At 56.5% G+C, this 22,258-nt stretch overlaps 1 protein-coding gene across 1 annotated transcript in view; it reads left to right on the top strand.

Moving 5' to 3' along the window:
• EVC2 (EvC ciliary complex subunit 2) overlaps positions 1 to 13,514 on the top strand; it is a 49,949-nt gene extending 36,435 nt beyond the window's left edge. Inside the window, exons 14-20 of the mRNA XM_070399571.1 lie at positions 48 to 170; positions 4,965 to 5,192; positions 7,757 to 7,971; positions 8,159 to 8,246; positions 9,815 to 10,011; positions 11,437 to 11,538; positions 12,868 to 13,514. Of these exons, the coding sequence (XP_070255672.1) occupies positions 48 to 170; positions 4,965 to 5,192; positions 7,757 to 7,971; positions 8,159 to 8,246; positions 9,815 to 10,011; positions 11,437 to 11,538; positions 12,868 to 13,135 (1,221 nt within the window). The 3' untranslated portion in view covers positions 13,136 to 13,514. The remainder of the gene's footprint in view (positions 1 to 47; positions 171 to 4,964; positions 5,193 to 7,756; positions 7,972 to 8,158; positions 8,247 to 9,814; positions 10,012 to 11,436; positions 11,539 to 12,867) is intronic.
• The last annotated feature ends 8,744 nt before the right edge of the window (positions 13,515 to 22,258 follow it).

Here is a 22,258-nt window from a genome sequence, read left to right as displayed (position 1 = left end):
GAGGCGGGCTGCATGCATGTGCCGCGTGCTTTCTCTCCCCTCTCCAGCCGCAGGCCAAGGCGAGGAAGCCGCGCGCCAAGAGTAAAAGCAAGACCGACCTTCTGAGGAAGTGCATTGAAGATAAAATCCAGCTCTTTGATGGCCCGGCCCCGGAGGACCTGCTGGAAAAGGTCAGTGCTCCCCCCTCGCCTGCTGCCCGTGGCACTGGGCAGGGCCGGCGGCTGTCCACAGGGCGCACGGAGCCCTCAGCTGCGACTGTCCCGCTGCGACTGTCCGTCTCCACCAAACGCCGAGATTCTAAACTGTCTCAGGTGGACCCGCCCTTCCCGCACGCCTTTGCACCGGCTCCTTCTGTCTGGAACCTTCTTCCTCCAATTGTGCGCCCGGAGGTCTCCGGGTCACCCTCAGGCACCCCCAGCTGCTGTCCCCGCTGCCCGAGGTTGCCGCCACCTTGGTGCCTGGCCCTGAGCCTGGCAAGGTGTCCGCATGGGGTGCGTCACTCTGTCTGCTCTTTACCCCGCGCACCCTCCTCGCATCCTCCGGCGCTCCCACAGCGGCCTGGCCTCCATCCCTCGCGCGTTTCCCATCGCTCCCCTATCAGGCTTCCTGTCCCTGCAGAAGGCACGCGCGGCAGCATGGTGCTTACCGTCCACGTTCTTGCCTCTCCCTGGGTTCCCGTCCCACCTGCCGTTACCTGGACAGATGACTCATCCTCCGCTGTCCTCAGGCGTGGCCTTTCCCTCGGGGGGCCCCTCTTTCAAGAAGCCTTACCGGAACACCCGGTCTTCCCCGTGTCCCCCCGCCCTCAGCTCCCTTTCTTGTCTGTGGTAACACGCGTTGCGCATGTCACTCATTCCTCTCGTGTCCGAGGAGGCAGCCCTGCCCCAGGCTCTGCTGATGAGCTCAGTCCTGCTCTCACAGGGCACACGTTCTAGCTGGGGAGGAGGGTAAGAAGCCCTTAAAGCAGTGGTTCTCAACCTTCTGGCCCTTTAAATACAGTTCCTCGTGTTGTGACCCAACCATAAAATTGTTTTCGTTGCTACTTCATCACTGTCATGTTGCTACTGTGATGAATCGTCATGTAAATATCTGATATGCAGGATGGTCTTAGGCGACCCCAGTGAAAGGGTCGTTCGACCACCACAGGGGTCGCGACCCACAGGTTGAGAACCGCTACCTTAAAGTGCTAGACCGCCATCAGTGCCTGCACGGACAGGGGCGTTTGGGGTGTGCTCTCTGGGCCACGGTGGACCTACGTGCTGTTAGATCCACGCCCTTGGCGTGTTCACGGTTTCAGAGAGCGGCCGCTGTGCGCCTCGGCATCTTGGAGTTCACATCCACCGTCAGACGTCCCATCCGCCTGACCAACCTGAGCCCTTCCCTGAATGAATGGTTGTGTGATTGATTTGGGGAGGAAGGACAGACAGGCAGACGGACGGATAGACCAGCGTGCGCTTCCTGCCTTTTTGGAGTTGATGGAGGAAGGTATCAGCTTGAATGGCGCTGTCCTGAGAGGCAGCACAGACACAACCCAGGTTAGGTGGCTCATGTTAGCTTTCCAGCTACTAGAAATGTTCTGTCTGTCTGCCGAAATCTGTCTGCGTGCCCGTCCGCCCATCCATCTGCTTTTTACCAGGACTGAAACGTGAGGATTTCCACTCGGTGCAGGGTTTCCTCCTGCGTCTCTCTCAGCATCGCACTGCACAGCACGTGTGGTCCTCACAGGGTTCAGCCAGCCCTCCGTCGGGGAGCCCTGAGGCTTTCCAGTGCCTTCCTATTTGCAGTGACCTCGGGAGTCTGCCCGTATCCCACAGCCTTCTGCAGCGAGGCACGCAGAGCAGCTACTGCTGCATCCACTTCACAGCTGGGAACACTGAGGCCCAGAGAGGCCTGGCCACGGCCACGCAGCTGGCAGGCGGAGGGGCCTACAGGCAGGTCCTGTGTTCAGGTAGCGGATCTGCTTGATGGACCCAGAAACGAAGGGGCGATGTCAGTGCGTCTGTGCGGTAGTCTCCTGCTGTTTGTGCAAAAGGCATGTCTTCATTTCTCATAAACATTCCTCAACAGCATTTAAATGTAAGTGAAAATGACATGCCCACATTCCCCACTCACCCGCTCTTTCTGGATGATTTTAATGGCGTTGCCCTGCGCCTGGGTGGCATGTCTGCACACACGTCCGAGCTCTCATTCATTATGCAGTCCCCGCGTGCCGGTCCCAGGATGAGCCAGGCCTGCACGGCTCATTAACGGCCCTTCATTCAGCGCCACAGCCGCTGCCAGCACCGCCGTCCTGCTGGGACGCCTCCGCTGCCCTGGCGATCACATGGAGGTGGCTGCCGCCCCTGCGTCATTTCAGAAGTGACTAGACTTGACGCATAAGGATAATGTGGACGTTTCCGGACGACCTCACAAGAGGGAGCAGCGTGGACTAGCAGGCGTGTGGGAGGGAAGGTGCTCTAGGAAGAGGGGGGCTCCATCCATCCATCCATCCCACGGGTCTCTCCCCGTCTCCTGCCCCCGCTTTCTCCCGAGGCAGCCTCTGTCCAGGTGGTCTCCGACGGACGCAGCGTTGTTCGGAGGGAGGTCTCCTGGCTTCCCGCTGCCCCCAAACAAAATCCAGACTCCGAGGCATGGCGTTCAAGGCCTCGCCATCAGCCTCAGCTTCCCGTTCTAACCCCGAGTTCACGCCCACCTTCCAGGCACTGAATGGCACCACGGCTGTCTGCCTGGTTTCACTGCAGTAACTTTTTTTCCGTTGTCCACTAGAAAATTCTACTTTTCGCGCTCTTGCGCTTGTGCACACATGCTTTTCAAGAGCCAAATAGCTCTATAGCAGCGGTTCTCAACCTGTGGGTCGCGACCCCTTTGGCGGTCGAACGACCCTTTCACAGGGGTCGCCTAAGACCATCCTGCATATCAGATATTTACATGACGATTCATCACAGCAGCAACATTACAGTTACGAAGTAGTAACGAAAATAATTTTATGGTTGGGTTACAACATGAGGAACTGTATTTAAAGGGCCAGAAGGTGGAGAACCACTGCTCTATAGGGTTTGTGCTTTCAAAAGCAGAGGCTCCTGGGGCCACAGACACACCCGTTTCTAAATCCCCAGAGGTAACGACTTTTCCGTTTTTAGCTTGACCTTTTCACGTTGACCTCCATGTCTCTAAATGATCTACTTGTCTTGCTGTTTCTCCGTTTCTTGCCTTTGGCATAATCGATTTACCTTCTTTATGGGAGGTAAGATTTCGCTACCTTCTTTCAACCTGCAAACACACGGGCTTCCTGTCCCCCAACTCCCAATGCAGTTAGATCCACAGTTAAGATTGCTGTTGTGATGATTACTTAAATGTCATTCACATCTGGGCCACGTAAAAACCAAGATTCATTCCTCCCCTGTGCAGCCTTTTGTTTTTCTTGGAGTTGTTACTATCCTTTGGTTTCTTCCTGGTCACTTTTCTGTACAGTTATCAGTCCTTCCATCCACTTCTGGACAGTCGACCAGACATCCTGCCGGGACCGACACACAGGCCATGCATGCCCTCTGGGGCGCGTGGTCGGGAGGACGTCGCCTGTGCCTGCTGCGCCCCCACCCACACGGTGCCCACGGAGCCGGTGCACAGCCCTCCGGCGTCACACTGGAACTCCCTCACCCTCTTTCCCGACGTCTCTTACTTGAATGACGCACCCTCTGGGAGTGTCCTAGGGAAGGGCACACGGCGATTGGACAGTTTGCAGTTTTTAAGGCTGCCATGCTTTAATCTGCCCCTTACAGGGCAGAGTTTGGCCAATCTTGGAATTCTGGGAACTTTTCTTAAATCATTTTTTTCTTTTTTCACTCTGTGCCTGCCCTTTGTTCTGTTGCTTTGCTCTCTGAGGAGTGTCCCCAGGGCAGCTGGTGCGGAAGGCGTTGGGACCTCCCAGTAGGGATCAGGGTCTTTGGCAGCACGTGCTGGAAATGCGGTTTCATTGCTGCGGGCAGCGGGACTGTTTCAGGGAGCCCGTCTAGTGCCGCGTGGGAAGGCAGGTCTGCCCCTCTCCCCAGAGCTCTTTCCAACCCGGATGAGCCCTCCAGCGCACCTTCTCCTGGCGCTGGGATTCACTAAGTAAGCTTCCCAGGGAGAAGAGGAAGAAAGGGCTTTCCAGAACCATTCTTCCCGTTCTTAAGCACATACGGAAGGCTTTAGTCCCGCCCCCCATTTTAGGTGTGAATCTGCATAAATAAACTTGAGAGGTAGCCCACATAGTCACTCCCGCTGCCCTGCATCTCCACGGGGACGAGGCCTCACAGGAGATGGGGGCTGCCATGCCCCCAAGGTGTGGGTGGAGGGAATGGGTTCACTCATTTAGAAGTTACTGAGCCCCTTGGCTGCCAGCTCCTCCAGGGGAGCTCGTGTCCTGGTGGGGTGAATGGTGTGGTGAGGGTTCCCCTGGGCGGAGAGCATGGAATGTGGGGTCACAGAGAAGAGTGACAAACACGTGCAGAGTGAGCACGCTTTATGGGCTGAGGATGCGGGGACATGTCCGTCACCAGTAGAGGCAGAGCATGGAGTGTGAGGCCGTGAGCGGTCGGCGAGGGTGGAAGTCGCAGGTGTGGGTGCAGGTGGCAGAACAGACCCCACCCACCCAGGTGACCTTGGCTGGGGTCGCAGAGCCTGAACCGCATCCTCTACTGTGGGGAGCCTTGGAGGGTTTCGCACCGGATGGCAGCGAGGTTGGGTTTACCTTCAGGAGTGGTCAACGTGGGATGAGCAGCCAGGCCCCAAAGCCCCGTGGGGTGTCACCGGAGAGGCCCCGGGGTCTGAAACTGCAGACTCCAGGCCGCGTCTTAGTAAATATTGGAGGCCTTGCGTCGAGTCCTGAATTAAAGATGGAAATCTAATGCCTGCTGTTCCGAAGCGGCTGCTCTCGCTGCTCCTCCGTCCGCTGACCCCTCTGGCTTCTGGCTCTGCCCTCCCAGGTCCGCGCCGAGCTGCTGCGGGAGCGGGTGCAGCAGCTGGAGGCCCAGGAGGGACGCTTCGCCGAGTCCCTGGTCGCCCTGCAGTTCCAGAAGGCAGCCGGGGCGGCCCGGACGCTGTGGGCCTACACCGCCCTCCTGAGCGTCCAGCACCTGCTCCTGGAGGAGCTGAGCGAGTCGGAGACGCTGACCAAGGCGGCCTGCGCCCAGATCCTGGAGTCCCACAGCCCCGTGAGTGCGCCCGGGGCGGGCGGGGCTGTGAGTCACCCCTCAGCTCCCCTGGGTTCCCCACCAGCCAGTGGGCGGGCCTGCCCTGTCCACCGCGGGTCTGGGCTGTGGTGAAGGTTCCGGAGGTAACTTCCCGGGAGCACATGGCACCGCACGGCTTTCATGCTGTTCAGCATCTGGGAGGATGAAAAGCATGAATGAAACGCTTTGGAAGAAATGACTCCTGGGAAAAACCACCAAGTGCACCTCGTTTGACAAAAGACGTCGCAGGTCTTGTGGAGCTGGAACGTGTGCAGAGGAGTCATTGAGGCTCGGCACGGGCAGTAATGGGCAAATGGAGGAGGTGGGGCTGGTGCAGCGGGCCATGTGGCCCGAAGGGACTGCACCCCATGTCTGCACCGCGGCTCACACTGCTGGTGTCCACCTCCCCAGCTGTGACTGTCTTCCTCTTCCCCCTCGGGCTCCTGCCCACTTGCTGCTCCTCACCCATCTGTCCATACGGTCTGAATTGTCTCTCTCCCTCTCTCCCTCTCTCTCTCTCTCTCTCTCTCTCTCTCTCCTGCCCAGCTTCACGGCTCTGAGGCATCGATACCTGGAAATCGCACTAACGCTCATAGCAGCTCCATGGTTGGAGCCTCATTCAGCCCAGGGCTGGGGTGCTAACCCTGGAGACAGGCGGTTTCTGTGCGATTCTCAGATGCCGAGGAAGGCACATGAAGTGCGGCCTTTCCCCCGAGGTCACGCGGCTGGGAAGCTGCACCTACCCCGGCTTCCTCTGCTCCGGCCTCCCCTCCGCACGGAGCCGGAGCAGCAATCTTTCCGAAAGACAAACACCACCACCGGCTGCCATCCCCAGCTCGGAGCTTAATGCCTCACCTCTGCCCTGCCCGCCCTCCCTCCCCTCCCTCGGACCCTTCGCTGAGCCCCCTGGACCTTCCAGCTGCTTCTGAGCACTGGACAGGTCGGCCCTGAGGGTCCTCTGCCTGGCTGCTCCCTCGCCCGCCCCCCCCTCCTGTGACTCCTGTCTCTGGGGGGCGGAGCGGTCACCGCCCGGGCGCCCAGGGAGCAGCTGCTAGGCCCCGAGGGTGGGCGCCACAGCAGGAGATGTGGTTAGACATCTCTGTGTGCCTGACCCTCCTGCTCAGAAATGTCCGAAGGCTCCCATGGTCCTGAGGGTGACACCCAAGCAGCACGTGCCGCACTGTGACCTCCGTTTACCTCTCTGGCCGTCTTGGTTCTGTGGGGCTTTGAGACACTCTGAGAAGTGGACGCAGTGGCTCCTCTGCAGAGAGGCGGCCCATCGTGTACACGTGTGGGGACCGAGGGCCACGTCCCCTCAGGAAGCCCATCCAAGGCCTCTCTGGGTGACCCCCCTCCCCCCCACCCACCGAGAGGCTGGCCAGCTGTGGGCAATGGGTTCAGTCTGCGAAGCTGGGACCCCCTGCCCACACCCCCTTTGCCCACCTCACCCGGCAGTGGGCCGTCTCGCACCCAGAGCGCCTGGCTCCAGTGGCTAAGGGTGCAGCCCTCTTCTGTGTGGTCAGTGAGAGGCAGGGCAGCCTGGTGGTGAAGGACACAAACCTGGAGCCACCTCTGGCCTCCGATTCTGCTCTGACACTGAGAGGTCCATGACCTGGCAGATGACGGGAGCTCTCGGGGCCTCAGTGGCCTCGTCTGTGAAAGAGATTGAGAGTGCGCGCTACGTAGGTGGCTGTAGGACTCTGAGGAATTCACGCAAAGCTCTCGGCAGGGCCTGCATCCGAGCACACGGTGCGAGCGTGGCTACTGCGCTCGGCACAGTCTCCATCCGTGGTGGGTGCCCGCTGCCGGGCACGGTGCCCAGGGCTGCCGACAGGGAGATGCAGGCCCAGCTCCCGTTCTGGCAGAAGGTCCACGGCAGTGATTTCAGGCGACAGCAAAAAACGGGGCATTGTCCTCGTCAGCTCTGGCTGCTGTGACAAAACACCATCGAGCAGGCCTGTGTTTCTCCCGGTTCTGGAGGCTGGAGTCCAGATCAGGTGCCAGAGATTCTGTGTGTGGTGCCGGCCCTCTCCTGGGTTGCAGCCCGCTGCCTCCTTGCACCTGCACACACGGAGAGGGAGCGCCGTCTCCTCCCTTCTCACAGGGCGCTAGTCCCATCCCAGGGCCCCGCCGCCATCAGTGAGCTCAGCGAAGCCGCTCACCTCCCAAAGGCCCGCCTCCCGATCCCACCCCATTGCGGCTTCGGGCTCCATCGCCTGGATTCTGAGGGGGCAGAGCACTCGTTCCGTAACAGGCATACCCATGGGTGGGGCGTGGGCACGTGAGGAGGTACCGAGGGACCCCTTCTCCTAAGCCAGGGCTGGAAGGAAGACCCAGAATTAGCCAGGCAAACAGGAAGGCTCTGCATGTTGGGGTCAGGGGGGCAGCGTGTGCAAAGGCTGGGGTGTGAGATCTGGGGCAGCCTCATCGCACTGTTTGCCAGGGCTGGATGGGGAGGCCGAGCAGGTGGGGTTTTCTCCGGTGCTCCCCCCCAGCCCCCCCTCCCCCCACTGCGTTGTGCTCACCACCTGCCCCTCTGCGTGCAGGAGCTCCAGGAGCTGGAGAGGAAGCTGGAGGAGGAGCTGGCCCACCAGGAGGCAGCCCAGCGGCAGCGGGCCCTGGCCGGGCGGCAGCAGTGGGCAGAGGACGGGCCCGGGCTCCTGACCGAGCCTGAGGACGCGGATTCCGAAGGGCAGGTCTCCGCGGCGCTGCAGCGGGCCCTGGGCCGGAGCCAGGAGCTCCTGGAGCGCCAGCAGCAGAGGTGAGCCGTCGGGTGCATCACCGGGGAGCGGGCTGGGTGAGGAGAGGCAGCCCCTCCTCTCCGGCCCAGTCTCCGTGGACTTAACACAGTACAGCGTGGGTTGGATGGCAGTTCTTCGTTAAATAGCCAGCGATCTCACGGGGTCGCTCTGTAATAAAACGGCTCACGCGGTGTCGCTTCCCTGCAGCCTGCGGGAGGAGCAGGAGCGCAGCGTGGTGCTCGAAGACCTGCTGGAGCGCATGGAGGCGGACGCCTTCGTGGGCCTGTACAGCCAGGTGAGGGCGCGTGGGCCGAGCTCTGGCTCCGTTTCCTGCCAGCACGTCACTCCCTTTGTTCACCTTTCCCGCCTGAGGACTGGGCTGATAGCAGGAACGGGGGGAAGAGCTGGGGGATGGTTAAAGGGGGGGCCACCTGCCCTGGGACAGGACCCAGCAAGTACTGGACACTCAGGACCTCACTGTCGGGCCAGTCCTGCCATCGCCCCTCCAGGCAGGTCCTGCGGAGGCGACACTTGTCCAGGTTCACACCGAGGAGCGTAAGGACGCTGTCCGAGGACGCGCGACTCCTGTGGGGGGCTGAGGGCTGGCCCAGGTTTTTGGGATGCAGAGCCTGTTCCCTCTTAATCTTTTATTTTGAAACTAGAGGCCCAGTGCATGAAAATCGTGCAGGGTGGGGAGGGGTGTCCCTCAGCCTGGCCACTACCCTCTCCAATCCAGGACCCCTCTGGGGATGTCCGACTGCCGTTTGCCATGCAGTCGGACATCCCTCTCGCAATCTGGGACCACTGGCTCCTAACCGCTCGCCTGCCTGCCTGCCTGCCTCATCACCCCTAATCACTCTGCCTGCTGGCCTCATGCTCCTAACTGCTCCCCTGCCGGCCTGACCGCCTCTAACTGCCCTCCCCTGCTGGCCCGATCTCCCCCTAACTGCCCTCCCCTGCTAGCCTGATCATCCCTAACTGCCTCTGCCTTGGCCCCTGCCACCATGGCTTTGTCCGGAAGGAGATACGGAAGATGTCCGGTCTAATTACCATATTACCCTTTTATTAGTATAGATAATACTAGATTCGCAGGAAGTTGGTAAGGTAGCCCATAGGGTTCCCGTGCCCCTCCCACATCTCCCTCAGTTTTCCCAGTGGCTGCACCTCACAAACTCAACACAACACCCAGGCCAGGACAAGGACGTTGCTACACAATCTGTCATCGTCACATGTGGAGCCCCGTAGCCAACACCACGATGAACTGTCCCAGGGCCACAAAGGTCCGCCTGTGCCGCCCCGGGTGGGCACACCCACCCCTCAGCCCTGGTGGCCGCTCCTCGGTTCTGGAATGTCACACACAGGGAGTCACACAGGCCGGCCCCGCGGAACCTGGCTTTCTTCACGCAGTGCACGGCCCCGAAATCCACCCGCTTCCTCACCGCCCGGTGCTGTTCCCGTGGAGGCCACAGCACGTTTCTTTAACTGTCCGTGGTTTCGGGACATTTCTGTTGTTTCTGGAGCCTGTGCTGGCCCCACCCTGGCTCCGCAAACATGAGTAGGAGAAGGGACATTAGTAATTGTCGCTGCTGCAGGCCAGGGCATTAGCGGGCGGGTGAGCTGGGAGTCCTCGGAAGGGATGGGCAAAGGCTGTGCAGATGTCATGGGGAGCCAGGGCTGTGACCAGCTCTGCGATTTGGGGACAAGTTTCTAAGACTGAGCTACTGGGCTATTTATTTCCCTGGGAGGAAGCATCCTAAGCCTGTGATCCATTGGAACTTGCCTTTCATCAGGCTGAGCCCTGAGGCCTGAGCCGCTGCCTTAGCCCCTGGGAGCCGAGGCCTGAGCTGCTGCCTTACCCCCTAGGAGCTGCGGCTGGCCTCGTACCTGTCCAAGCTGACGATGGTGCCCGTAGGCACGCTGCGCCGCCTCCTGAGCGTGGCTCTGCCCGCAGCCCCCCAGCCTGAGCTCCTGGCCTTGCTGGAGTCGCTCAGCCAGAAGCAGCCGGACCCCGCCGCGGAGCATGATGGTGGCGGGGAGCAGGCCGACCTGGGCCGAAGGGGGTGAGTCAGCATCTGGGGAGCAGTGAGCAAGAGTCAGGAGAACAGATGGAGGGTGGGGTGCGGGGCGCGGGGCCTACAGCACAGCCTTCCCTGGCCGGCACGCCATTGCCCAGAGCAGGGGCTGCCAGGACCGTCGGCATGGGTCGTTTTCCCGTCCTGGTGGTCCCACATGTTTTGTCCACACTTTCTCCTTTTGTCACCAATTTATTTTTCAAGTAGGATCTTAAGAAAGTAAGTTTCTGCCCTCGGTGGTTTGGCTCAGTGGATAGAGCGTTGGCCTGTGGACTGAAGGGTCCTGAGTTCGATTACAGTCAAGGGCACATGCCTGGGTTGCAGGCTCAATCCCCAGTAGGGGGCGTGCAGGAGGCAGCCAATCAATGATTCTCTCTCATCGTTGATGTTTCTATCTATCTCTTCCTCTCCCTTCCTCTCTGAACTCAATAAAAAAAAGAAAAGAAAGTAAGTTTCTGGGCTGTAGACATGCCGGACACATGTTAATGACAATGTAAAATACACACATACTAGAAACAGTGTAAAAAACACAACAGGAAAGTCATGGCTCCACCAGCCGGAAGAAAGGGCTGGTGGGATTTGACTGCAGTTCTTCCTCCCTCACATGTTTCTCTGCTGGGTTGTGTGTGTGCATGTGTGTCCATGTGTGCACATGTGTCTGCATACATGCATTTGTGTGTGTGCACGTGTGCATGCATGTGTATGTGTGTATAGTAATCCCATGTGCACAGCCTTGCCTCTTGCTTCCCAGAACCTCAGACAGAAGCTGATCTTATTTTCTCCCAACTCTGGTTGATGTGCAAAGTCACTTTATATAATAACTAGAGGCCCAGTGCACAGATTCATGCACTGGTGGGGTCCCTTGGCCTGGCCTCCACCCTCTCCCAATCCGGGACCTCTTGGGGGATGTTGGACTGCTGGTTTCAGCCCGATCCCCACAGGCTAAGCTGAGGGACCCCACTGGTGCACAAATCTGTGCACCGGGCCTCTAGTATGCATATAAGATCTTTGTTACTCTCTTCCCGCCCTCCCCACTTCCCTCTGAGACTCATCAGCCTGTTCCATGTTTCCATGCCTGTGCGTTGAGCGTCTGCCCCCTGGTGGTCAGTGCGTGTCATAGCTACCAGTCGAACGGTCAAATGGTCACTTAGGCTTTTATATATATAGATTAACACACTATTTAGACTGTATTTTCTGTTATTTTATTCACAATTTAAAGTCATGCTTTTCACAGCTATTGAAACACCTTCATAGGTATTATTTTTACCGGCTGCCTAATATTCCCCCAGGGGCGTGTGCTCTGGGGCCCTATTTCTGGGCTTATAGTGTGGGCTCCTTCCCCTCAGGCCGGGTAACAGCTCCCTGGGAGAGTCTCTTCTTCCTGAGAACATAGACGCTCCTTCTTGCCTTCAGGAAGCACCAGGGCTGGTGGCAGGCCTTAGAAAGCAGGCTGTGCGGAGAACTGAGAAGCAGCGGCCTAGACAAGATGCTGTGGGCGCACCGGAGGAAGGAGAGGTAATGACGGGCACCTGCTGCAGGGGGTGGGGGGTGGGGGGGACCAGGGCAGCCTGGGAGCCAGAGGGCAGCCTGGGAGCTGGTGGAAGGGGCACGGATGAGAAGGGGCCATTCTTCCTGGAGACCACGGTCTCCTCCTACTCCAGGAGCTGAGGGTGAGCCTCCAGCTAGTGGGGGGTATTCGCTTATCCTACGTCAGCACTTGGATTACTGTACGCCTTTTCACCAGTGGACCTTTGTTAATAGGATATCATTAGAAGGAGGGTAACTCCTCACAGCTGTTCACTTTATGGTTGGAGAAGCCCGTCTTACTGCACTGAACCTCCCAGGAAGTGGGGACGGTAACCCCAGAGCTCAGGGAGCTCAGATGAAGAGGCCCCGGTCTGCGCTGTAAGGAGTGGCCCTGGGACTTGGGACATCTAACTGGCCCCTCTCTCTCCCTACACTCCCAGGCCAGTGCTTTCTTCTCTACCAAGTGTCTTTCTCCTTTAACTGGTGCCCACACCCCCGGGGAGCAGAGGGGAGCGGGCGGAGTGGCTGCAGATGGCTGCAAACAGTTGACCAGTGTCTCCAGTGATGCCCACGGGAGAAGATATGGAGAAAAAGGAGCACCAACTAGTTCACGATGGGCTGGAACGTGGTCTCCAGCGTGGGCCCTGGGAACAGTGGGAATCCAAGGGGAGTGTCCACTCCCCTAATTTCTCAGAGCCCCGATGCAGGTGCTGAGACCGCGCCCCCTAATTGTCCCCGAGAAATACCTCAGAGACGTGGGCAGTAGGCTGCAGAGCAGAACTCAGTCCCCGAGACATTAGATCCGGATATTGAGCCCAAACCAGGAAAAGGAGATTCGAGCTGTTCCTACGGTGAAGGGCTCCACCAGAGAACACAGTCGATTGCGTGGGATCAGGATGGGGGAGCGAAGGCATCCTGGGCCGCATTCCCAAAGCGTGTCCCTCTCTCCTGCTTCAGGCACCTTTCCCCCAACTTCTGTTGCTTTGTAATGAGGTGTTATCAGCTAGCTTTTAGTGTGAGGGCCATAGGCAGGGGTGTCCTGGGAGGGGGACAGGGGCTCTATGTGTAGCATGTGCCAATTTCCATGGTGTAAATACTCCCACCGTGGCTGATGGCAAGCGAACAACAGGATGGCAACAGGTGAAACTCTTGAAAATGGAACGGTTGTGAGTCAGTCAGGTTGTCTGCAGTCAGTTTCAGGGGCCATCTGGTGACCAACAAGAAAGCCTCCCTGTACAATGGTACTTTATTGGGGACCTAGGGACAGAGAAGGGGGTGCTCCCAGGACACTCATGTCATCTTCCGTTCTGTCTGCAGCATACTGAGGAAGACGTGCCCCCCTCTCAGAGAGCGGACGGTGTGCTCAGGGAAAGGGGGCTGGCCACACCTGTCCCTGGAGTCCAGCGGCGACCTGGTGCCCGTGCCCATCGTCGGGGCAGAAGCCATTGATTTATTGAACACGGGCGAGAAGCTCTTTATATTCAGAAATCCCGCGGAGCCGGAGATTTTGCTGCGCGTTCCTCCCAGGAAGAAGAAGAACTTTCTGAATGCCAAGAAGGCCGCCTGGGCCGCGGGCGTGGACTAGCCAGCAGGAAGGCGCCAGGGACTGAAGACGGGACGACATGCTTTCTCCTGCCCACCTGTGTGGCTATAGGCCACAATCTGCAAATGTCAACTGCAGGTGGCAGACACAGACACCCCGACAAACCCCGACTTTCAGGGACCCAGTTTGCTCTGTTCTCATAAATTCCAAGAGGGTCCGTTCTCTTTGGAGGGATGTGATGAGAGGGGACCAGCCGTGAGCACTCGGTCCCCGCACCCCGAGGGCCTGCATTGACCAGCCCCGCTGCACGTCCCCCAGTGTCCGGCTGCGGAAAGGGCTGGGTGTGGAAGGCAAGGCTCTCTCTTCCTACATATTCTGTGTTTGTCAGGGGAATTTTCAAGAATAAATGTATTTTACACAAGCTCTTCTCAGCGGAACTCCTTTTCGCTGTAGGTGGGAACGCCCACTTTTCACTGCGTCTGCATTTCGGCCACGCAATCTGTCCCACAGCGATTTGCCCTCTCGTTCCAGTGGCCAGGAAACGTCTCCAATTCAAATCAGAGTTACTTTTCCCTCTTTATTCAAAAATATATTTTTATTGATTTCAAAGAGGAACGGAGAGAGAGAAACCTCAATGATGAGAGAGAATCATTGACTGGCTGCCTCCTGCACGCCCCACACTGGGGACAGAGCCCGAAACCCAGGCACGTGCCCTGACTGGGAGTCAAACCATGACCTGGTTCATAGGTCGATGCTCAACCACTGAGCCACGTGGGTGAGCCCTTTCTCTTTACAAATGAGGGAATCCAGTCCTCACAGCAGCGCCTGGGGCCCCTGAGGCCTCACAGGGGCTGGACCAGACCGTGGGGTGAGCATCCCCGAGAGCCAGGCAAAGGCGATCACCATGGGCCCTTCCTGCGGGTAGGAAGTGATGGGGAAGGAATCCATCCCCAGCGAAGCGAAGGCGAGGGCTCTGAGCAAGCACCTGTTCCCTGTGAGCGGCTGGGCCCTCCCACTTCGCACCCCTCTCTGCCCCCAGCAAGGAGGCGGCCCTGCCCCAATACACAGCCAGGGCGGCTGACTCGGAGGGCAAGTCTCGCCTGCAGTCACACCCCCTGTGAGGGAGGAGGCCTGGTTTTGAACCCGGGTCTCCCAACTTCAAACCCTCATCTGCCCAAGACGTCCATTTCCTCTGGCGGCGTGAAGGCCAGGCCTTCCGTGCAGTTTTCGTCAGAGTCAGTATCTGTGTAGCGCGGTGGACAGGGACCTGGGCCGGCGGTGTGTTTCCAGGCAACAGGTGACCTGTCTTTGTGGACATGCTGTGTGTGCATCAATGGCCACGGTTACTGCTCAGGTGCAAATTTTATGATGCTTATAGTTTTCAGTGGCCTTTTGGCAGGTCTACCCATAAGTATTAAGTATTTTTTATTAAATGTATGGGGTGACGTTGGTTCATAGGATCATGTCGGTTTCAAGTGTACAGTTCTATGATACATCATCTGTGTATCGTCCTGCGTGTCCACCACCCAAAGTCAAATCATCCGCCGCGGTCTATGAGGCCCCCTTCACCCTCACACGGCCCTTCCCTCTCACAGCCGCCACCCTGCTGTTTGTGTCCACGAGTTTCAGTTTTCTCTCCCACAGAGAAGCGCAATCCTAAGTCTTAATACTACTTTAATACTATTGTGTATCATATTGCTTTTAGAGTTGGATTGTTGGTTTTTTCCATGGAGAGCGTGTAGAAATACAATGGTTTTTGTTTACTTGTATTCTGCAGGCTTGCTGAAGTCACTCATTGGTTTTAGTGGCTTTTTTATACATTTCATCAGTTTTTCCAGTTAGACAATCCTGGAGTCTTTGAGTAAAGACAGTATCTTTTCCAACCTGGACATTTTTTTTTTAGCTTGCCTTATTGCACTGGCTAGACTTTAGAGTGTCCAGTCCCATGTGTAATAGACGTTGTAATTGATTTCTTCCCGGTTGCGTCTTTCACCGTTGAGTCTGATGTGGTTATAGGTTCTGCATGGATGCCCTTTATCACATGGAGGAATGTCCTTTCTAGTCCTACTTTGCTGATGGGTTTAATCAGGAATTAATGTTGGATTTGGTCAAATGAAAACCTTGACCTACAAGGTTTTCCAGTCTGCCTGGTTTTCGTCTATTGAGATGATCATGTGGTTTTCTTATTCTTTTATAGGATGAGTTACATTGGTTGATTTTGTAAAATATTAAATCAGTGTTCTGTTCTTTTTTTTTCTTCATGTTTTTCTTTTTTTTTTTTAATATATTTTATTGATTTTTTACAGAGAGGAAGGGAGAGAGACAGAGAGTTAGAAACATCGATGAGAGAGAAACATCGATCAGCTGCCTCCTGCACATCCCCCACTGGGGATGTGCCCGCAACCCAGGTACATGCCCTTGACCGGAATTGAACCCGGGACCCTTCAGTCCGCAGGCCGACGCTCTATCCACTGAGCCAAACCGGTTTCGGCTCAGTGTTCTGTTCTTGTGATAAATCCAGCTTGGTCTTGATATACTATCCTTTTTAAATACATTATTGATTTCTATTTGCTAGAACTTTGCTAACTTTTGCGTCTAAGTTCATGAGGAATATTGGTCTGTAGTCTCTTCTTGTAAATGTCTTGGGTTTTGGAATCAAGGTATTGGCCTCATAAAATGAGTTGGAATATTTATTAGGACTTCACTTTTCTGGAAGAGTATGAGGAGAATCGGAATTATTTTTTCCTTAAATATTGGTCAAATTCACCAGCGGATTTTGGTGCCTGGAGTTCTCATTAATGGAAGGCTTTCAACTAAAAATTCCATTTCTTTAAAAGGATATAGAATGTGTCAGGTTACCTTTTCTTTTTGAATGCTCTTTAGTAGTTCATGTCTTTTAAGGACTGTTTCCATGTCGTCTCAGCTGTTCATTTATTGGCATAAAGCTGTGCACAGCGTTTCCTTGTCCCCCCTTTCATTTCCGTGGAATCTGTAGCGATACCGTTGCTCTCGTCCTGGTCTCCATAATCTGTGTTCATTGATTACGGTTTTTACTGATTAACCTGGCTGGAGGCTTATCCATTTTATTTATCTTTTCAAAGAACCAGCTTTCAGTTTCATTGGCTTTCTCCCCTGGTTTTCCTCTTATTGATTCTGCTTCTATCTTCCTTATGTTCTTTCTTCAATGCACTGCAGGTTTAATTTCCTCTTTGCTTCCAAGTTTCTTAAGGGGGAATCTGAGGTCATAGACTTGAGATCCGTCTTCTTTTCTGACACAGGCACTTCGTGCTATAAATGTCCCTCAAGGAAATGTGTTCGCGGCAGCCCACAGATTTCCATAGTGCCAGCCCTGGGTTCGGTTCAGTTGATGACCCCTCCTCCTGCATCATATTTTCTGCTTCTGTACATGCCTGGGATTTCTTAATTGAATGCCAATGAGCATGTTAGGAGCCGATATATTTGTATTTCTTATAAATAGCCTTGAGCTGTGCCCTGGGGTGCAGGGACGCACTTAGAAACATGTTGATCTGTTGGAGTCTGGTTTGTCAGGTCGTGAGCTGGGACCAGGGCAGTGTCTAGTTTATGACCATTATAACCCACTAGAGGCCCAGTACATGAAATTCATGCATGGGGGTGGGGGTGTCCCTCAGCTCAGCCTGCACCCTCTCCAATCTGGGACCCCTCAGGGAATGACCGGCAGTTGGACATCTCTCTTACAATCCGGGACTGCTGGTTCCTAACCGTTCGCCTGCCTGATTGCCCCAACCGCTTCTGCCTGCCAGCCTGATCACCCCCTAACCACTCCCCTGCCAGTCTGAATGATACCTAACTGCTCTCCTACTGGCCCGATTGCCCTCAACTGCCCTCCCCTGCCAGCCTGGTCACCCACAACTTCCCTTCCCTGCTGGCCATCTTGGGGGCAGCCATCTTGTGCGAGGGTGTGATGGTCAATTTGCATATTACCTCTTTATTATATAGGATTATTGAGACAACGTTCTTGGCCAACAAGGGTTTCCAGTCTGCACCTTCCGGGGGGCTCTCTCCTTGGCCTCCGCACTGTGTTCCCTCGCGCATGTGCTGACCGTGGCCTCCCGGATGGTGGAGGGCAGCCCTTTGCAGGACTCTGCATCCTGTCCTGCGGTCCTGTCTCTCCCACACTCTGCCTGGCAGTCTCTGGCCACCTGGACTCTAGTTTCTCATCCGCGTGGCCTTACCCATGGGAGCCCCAGGCTCCCTGCTCCCCTCCCCACAGCAGGGCCTAGGAGGCCTCCTGGGCAGGAAGTGCACAGCTGTGGGCCTCACCTCATTTGTGTCCGCCTCTCAGGATCCCTGTCCTTCATGATGCTCCATGTCTTGAAAGCGACTGTTGTGGACCTTTTGTCTATTTTTTTTAAATTATTATCCAAGTGAGAGGGTAAATCTGGTCCTTGTCACTGCATCTGGTTATAAGCTTTAAGCTAAAGTCGTTTTAAAGATAATTTAGCTTTCTCGTATCAGCAAGGCGATGGATCTTTCATACAATTTAGATTTTTCTTTTTCTGTGACTTGCTTAGTTGTTTCTTGGCTCATTTTCCTTTCCTTGGGGTTTTTCTTTCTCCTATGACTTTGGGACACTCTATAGAAATGTATATATTAAGAACAACTCCTTGTAAATATTGTGTTTTAAATTCCAAATATTTTCCAAAGGTAACATTTATCACTTTAATTCTTAATGTTTTTGTCCTGCAAATGTTTTTAATTTTTATATACAAAAATTTCCCTTATTGCTTCTAAATTATTCAATGTGTTTCTTGAAAAAAGCATAAGTAGGCACATGAGGTGGAAATCAGGCAAAACAGATACACTCTTTCAGCATCCGTTGGGTGAGGGACTGTAAGATCCTGACATAATAGTGACTGTCAGCACCAGCTTTGCTTTAGAGACTAGCACCTTTGAAATCCACTTGCATACGTGCATATATCCGTGTTAGAAGCCAGCTGTTGCAGCTGAGCAAGGCAAACGACTGCATGTTAATTTGGTTGTCCTCCCTTCCTCAGCGCTGGTGACGCTGACATGGTCCCTGGAAGGAAATTCCAAGCACAGGAGCCCGAGCAGAAAGCCTCACATGAGCCCCAGCAGGGAAGCATGGCCGGGGAAGAGGCACTCGTGTCTTGAGCCTCTGTTCTGTGTCGGACACGCAGAGAAGAAAACAGTCTGTGGTATAGAAGGCGGCAGTGGCTATCGTCCTGTTGTCCTGCCTAGACTTCGGAATTCCCGTCCCAAATGTGAAAAATTTCCCTCCCTATGAGACCTGCCTCCCTGACACAGAAGTCATAACTCGCTTTCCCAGCTTCCCTTGTGCCTCAGGGAGGCATGTGACTCAGGCTCCACCAATCAGACGCACTTGTAGGAAATGTTGATTTGGAAGAGAGCAATGATTGGCTGAGGCGAGCATATGGGAAAACCCACTTCTTCCTGAGGACTCCTCGGCCTCGGGAGCCAGGACGGATGTCTGAGCTCAGCGGCAGGGGCAGTGGGAGAACGTCCCTGGAGGTGACCAGCCGGGAGTTGGACCTTGTTCCTGGATTGTGGCCACCCACCCTCATCCTCAGGCCCCGTGGGGTGTGGGAGGCCCCTGCTATCGTCTAACGCTGGAAAGCCTCTGGCTGTGCCCGTCACTGAAAGCTTGTCGGGAAGGAGACACATCAGAGACGTGCAGGGACGTGCAGCTTCATCACAGCTACCAAAAAAGAAAAAAAAGGAGCAAAATAAGGAAAAATCCTCCGTGTTTTCCTTAGACAGCAGAGGCGAGAGGAAGGAAAGCCCTGTGCCGCGGCCACCAGCCGCCCCTGTGCTCACTGGCGTGGGAGCCGAGCCCTTTCTGTGCGCCAGATGCTCGCTGAGTGACAGTCACCGTGAGATGCAGAAGGAAACCAGGGCGTCAAACTCCTCGCCCAGCGGGGATCTGAGCAACAGCAGCCTCGGCTCTCGGCGCGTCCGTCCATCCGTCCGCCTGTCCGTCCGTCCATCCGACTGGAAAATAACCCTGCAGGCTGTGCCGGCTGAGGCGTTTAAGTCACCTAACAGGAAGCCCAAGGGTGTTAATTGGATGGACTAGCAGGAGGCTACCCCCCTCACCCCCCACCCCCCACCCCCTCACTCTCCCCCACCCCCTCACTCTCCCCCGCCCCCCGCAGCACGATCACAGGGGATTTGTTAGCACCCATGAGGGTACTCGATGGAAGGAAAACCCTCAGAAGTGGCAGTTGGCACTTCGGTTCCCGTTGCTGACAGTTACGCTCTCTTGGGAGAGGCTTGAAACCCCAGCCTCTCCGCTTTCTATGGCGCCTCACAATGTTCAAAGCATATGCGCTCATCCATTCACTCATTCATCCATTCATTCATTCATTCTCTCGCTCACTCGCTCGCTCATTCAACCAAGAGCTAACGGAACATCGGCTGCGTGCCAGGCACGATTCTAGAAGCAGATCCCACCCTCCATGGAGGTAACTCACCTCACACGTGGCACGGTCGGCAAGGCTCTGAGATGAGCGTCGTTTCTATGTGGAAAGCTGCCGTGGATGTCAGGCGGCCCGTATGCCCGGCCCCAGCCTGTTCTCCGCCGAGCAGCCAGGCAGGCCTGAGTAATCTTCCTCCGAAGAATGCGCCCCAGGTTCCTTCCCGCGGCCTGCAGGGCCCTGAGGGCCCGGCTTCTCTTTGACCTCATCCTCCGTCTCGATCCCCTGCTCCCCCTAACTCAGCACCTTTGTCTTCTCTCCATCCTTCCAACGTGCCGAGCTGGGCCTGTCTCGGGTGGTTGGCACCTCGGTTCCTGAACAGTACCCCCCCCTCCCCCAGGTGTTTCCTCGCCGCCATCCAGGTTTCCGCTCAGCTATGACCTGCTCAGGGAGGCCTTCCCACCATCACTGTTCCCCGGCTCTGCCTCATCTCCCCGGGCGCTCTCCGCCGCGAGCGATGGACATGGACGCGGCTGATACAACAGGTGGTGGAGGGGAGTCCGGCTTCCCGGTCGGACACCCCGGCCTGCTCCTCTGTCCCTACCAGCTGCCTGGCCTGGGTCAAGCGTCTCCATCTCAATCCCATGAAGATGGAAGGCAGGCCGTGCGCGTCCTCGGCTCAAAGCCTTCCCAGGGCTTCGTGGCCCAGACAGCGTGAGGGGCGGCTCCTTCCTCTGCCCTGGAAAGCCACACCAACCGTCCTTCACCTGCCCGCCCTCCTCCCTCTCCTTCCCCTCTCACAGCTTCTGCCACTCTGGTCCTTGCTCGGCCAGGCATGCGCTGCCACAGGCCCTTTGCACTGGCTGATGCACTCTCTCTCTCTCTCTCTCTCTCTCTCGCTCTCTCTAATGCTCTTCTTTCCATGCCCACACGGCGTGCTTCCTTGCTTCTCCGAAGCCTTCATTCAAATGTTACCATCTCAGCGAGGCCTTCCCTGGTTGAAAATGGCCACCCCACCCCTCCGTCCTCCGCACCTACCCGCCTTCCCTCACTTCCTGCTTGGTTTTCTCCGTGGCACCACCAGCTCGGAGCCTGTTGTGTCAGTGACTCATCTGCTTGATGATGGTCTGTCTCTCCCCAACTCAGCGACAGCTCCACGGGAAAGGACTCGTGTCTGCTTTGCCACCGGCTTGTTCCCGCGCCTCGGCTACGGGCTCACGGCTGGCAGAGCCGCTGCGTGAACAGTGAACAAGGCTCAGCCTGCTTTCTCCTCTGTGCAGTGGCGGGTGCGGCCCTTCCTGACACGGGGGTGGCGAGGCTCCCCAGGGGGCAGTTAGGGACGAGGCTCAGTCACATTTAAGAGCAGAAAGACCCCTCCTCCCCCCGCCCCCCCCCCCCCCCCCCCCCCGGCCTAAGGAAACATGTTTGCTAACATGCACTGTCTCACAACCCTCACAGGTCCTGCCTGGGAAGCTGGGCTGGGGAGAGACTGCGGATGGAACTGGACCCTGAGATGTTTGACGGCCGGGAGTAAAGAGCACGGGTTTGGAGGCAGACGGCTCCAGGTTCCAATCCAGGGCTTTTGATCACCTGAACAACCGCAAGTTCGGTGACCTCCCCGAATTCCCATTTTCAATCTTGACATGGGGGAAAAAACATCACGTGGGTCCTAGAACTTCTGTAAAGGCTCAGCGAGGTGATGTGGGAGGCGTGGGGCGGGCTCCCATGGGGCCCCCAGATGGGGAGACAGCTTGTCAAATCGGACCGTGAGAGGAACCAGTGGGGGGAAGCGAGGGTCTGGCCCCCCGACTCCCAGCTCCTCTCTGGTGGCTCATCCTCCGTCTTGCGGTTCCTCGCAAAGCCCCGGAGGCCGGGAAAGGGCAGTTGTCACCCCTAAGCTTGTCGCCTTGAGCTTTTTGATGATGCTCAGTTGTTTTCTCAGGAACAAAAGAAAAACTTCATAAACAAAAACATAAGAAAAAATCCTGCTTCTTCAAGGCGAGCTCTCAGGAGACAGAGGGGCTTGGACCTGGTGCGTATCTGGGCCGGGAACGTTGGTTCCCCTGAGAACTGGCACGAAGGCAGGACGCTTTGGTCCTGCGCCTGCAGGCAGCACTGCCTTTCGGGGGCAGGGCCAGAGCGGCCCACGGGGATCACCTGGGCGGAGGATGCTGAGAACGGACAGGCATGATACGTGGACTGGCCAGCCGGGGCCTGCCGCTGACCCTGTGGGCTCCAAAGGACCAAGGGTTTTGTTTTTGTTTTTAAATATGTTTTTATTGATCTCAGAGAGAAAGGGAGAGGGAGAGAGAGAAACATCAATGATGAGAGAGAATCACTGATGGCTGCCTCCTGCACACCCCACACTGGGGATCGAGCCTGTAACCCGAGCATGTGCCTGTGACTGGAATCAAACCTGGGACCCTTCAGTCTGCAGACCAACGCTCTATCCACTGAGCCACACCGGCTAGGGCCGAAGCACTAAGCTTTAATGTGAAACGGAAACGTGGGCACTGGCCTTCGTTCTGGCCTCGATGAAGACAAGGTTGGACTCCTTCCACGAGGGGACAGACAGAGATGGGACCCGGGGCAGCTTCTATCTCCACCGACTAGATCTTGCCGCACCTCCGTCCCCCACGCGTGGGTCCTGGGCAGGCTTTCCTCGAGATCCTGTGGCAGAGCCCCGCCCCCACCGGGAACAACGGGAGTTGGGGAGGGGGAGGGCAGG

The sequence above is a fragment of the Myotis yumanensis genome, unplaced genomic scaffold, assembly GCF_028538775.1.
Source record: "Myotis yumanensis isolate MYYU_CA2020_CCGP unplaced genomic scaffold, mMyoYum1.0.hap1 SCAF_1, whole genome shotgun sequence".
Lineage (NCBI taxonomy): Eukaryota > Metazoa > Chordata > Mammalia > Chiroptera > Vespertilionidae > Myotis > Myotis yumanensis.
Note: the sequence above shows the minus strand (reverse complement) of the source record. Positions and strands in the feature narration are given on the sequence as shown.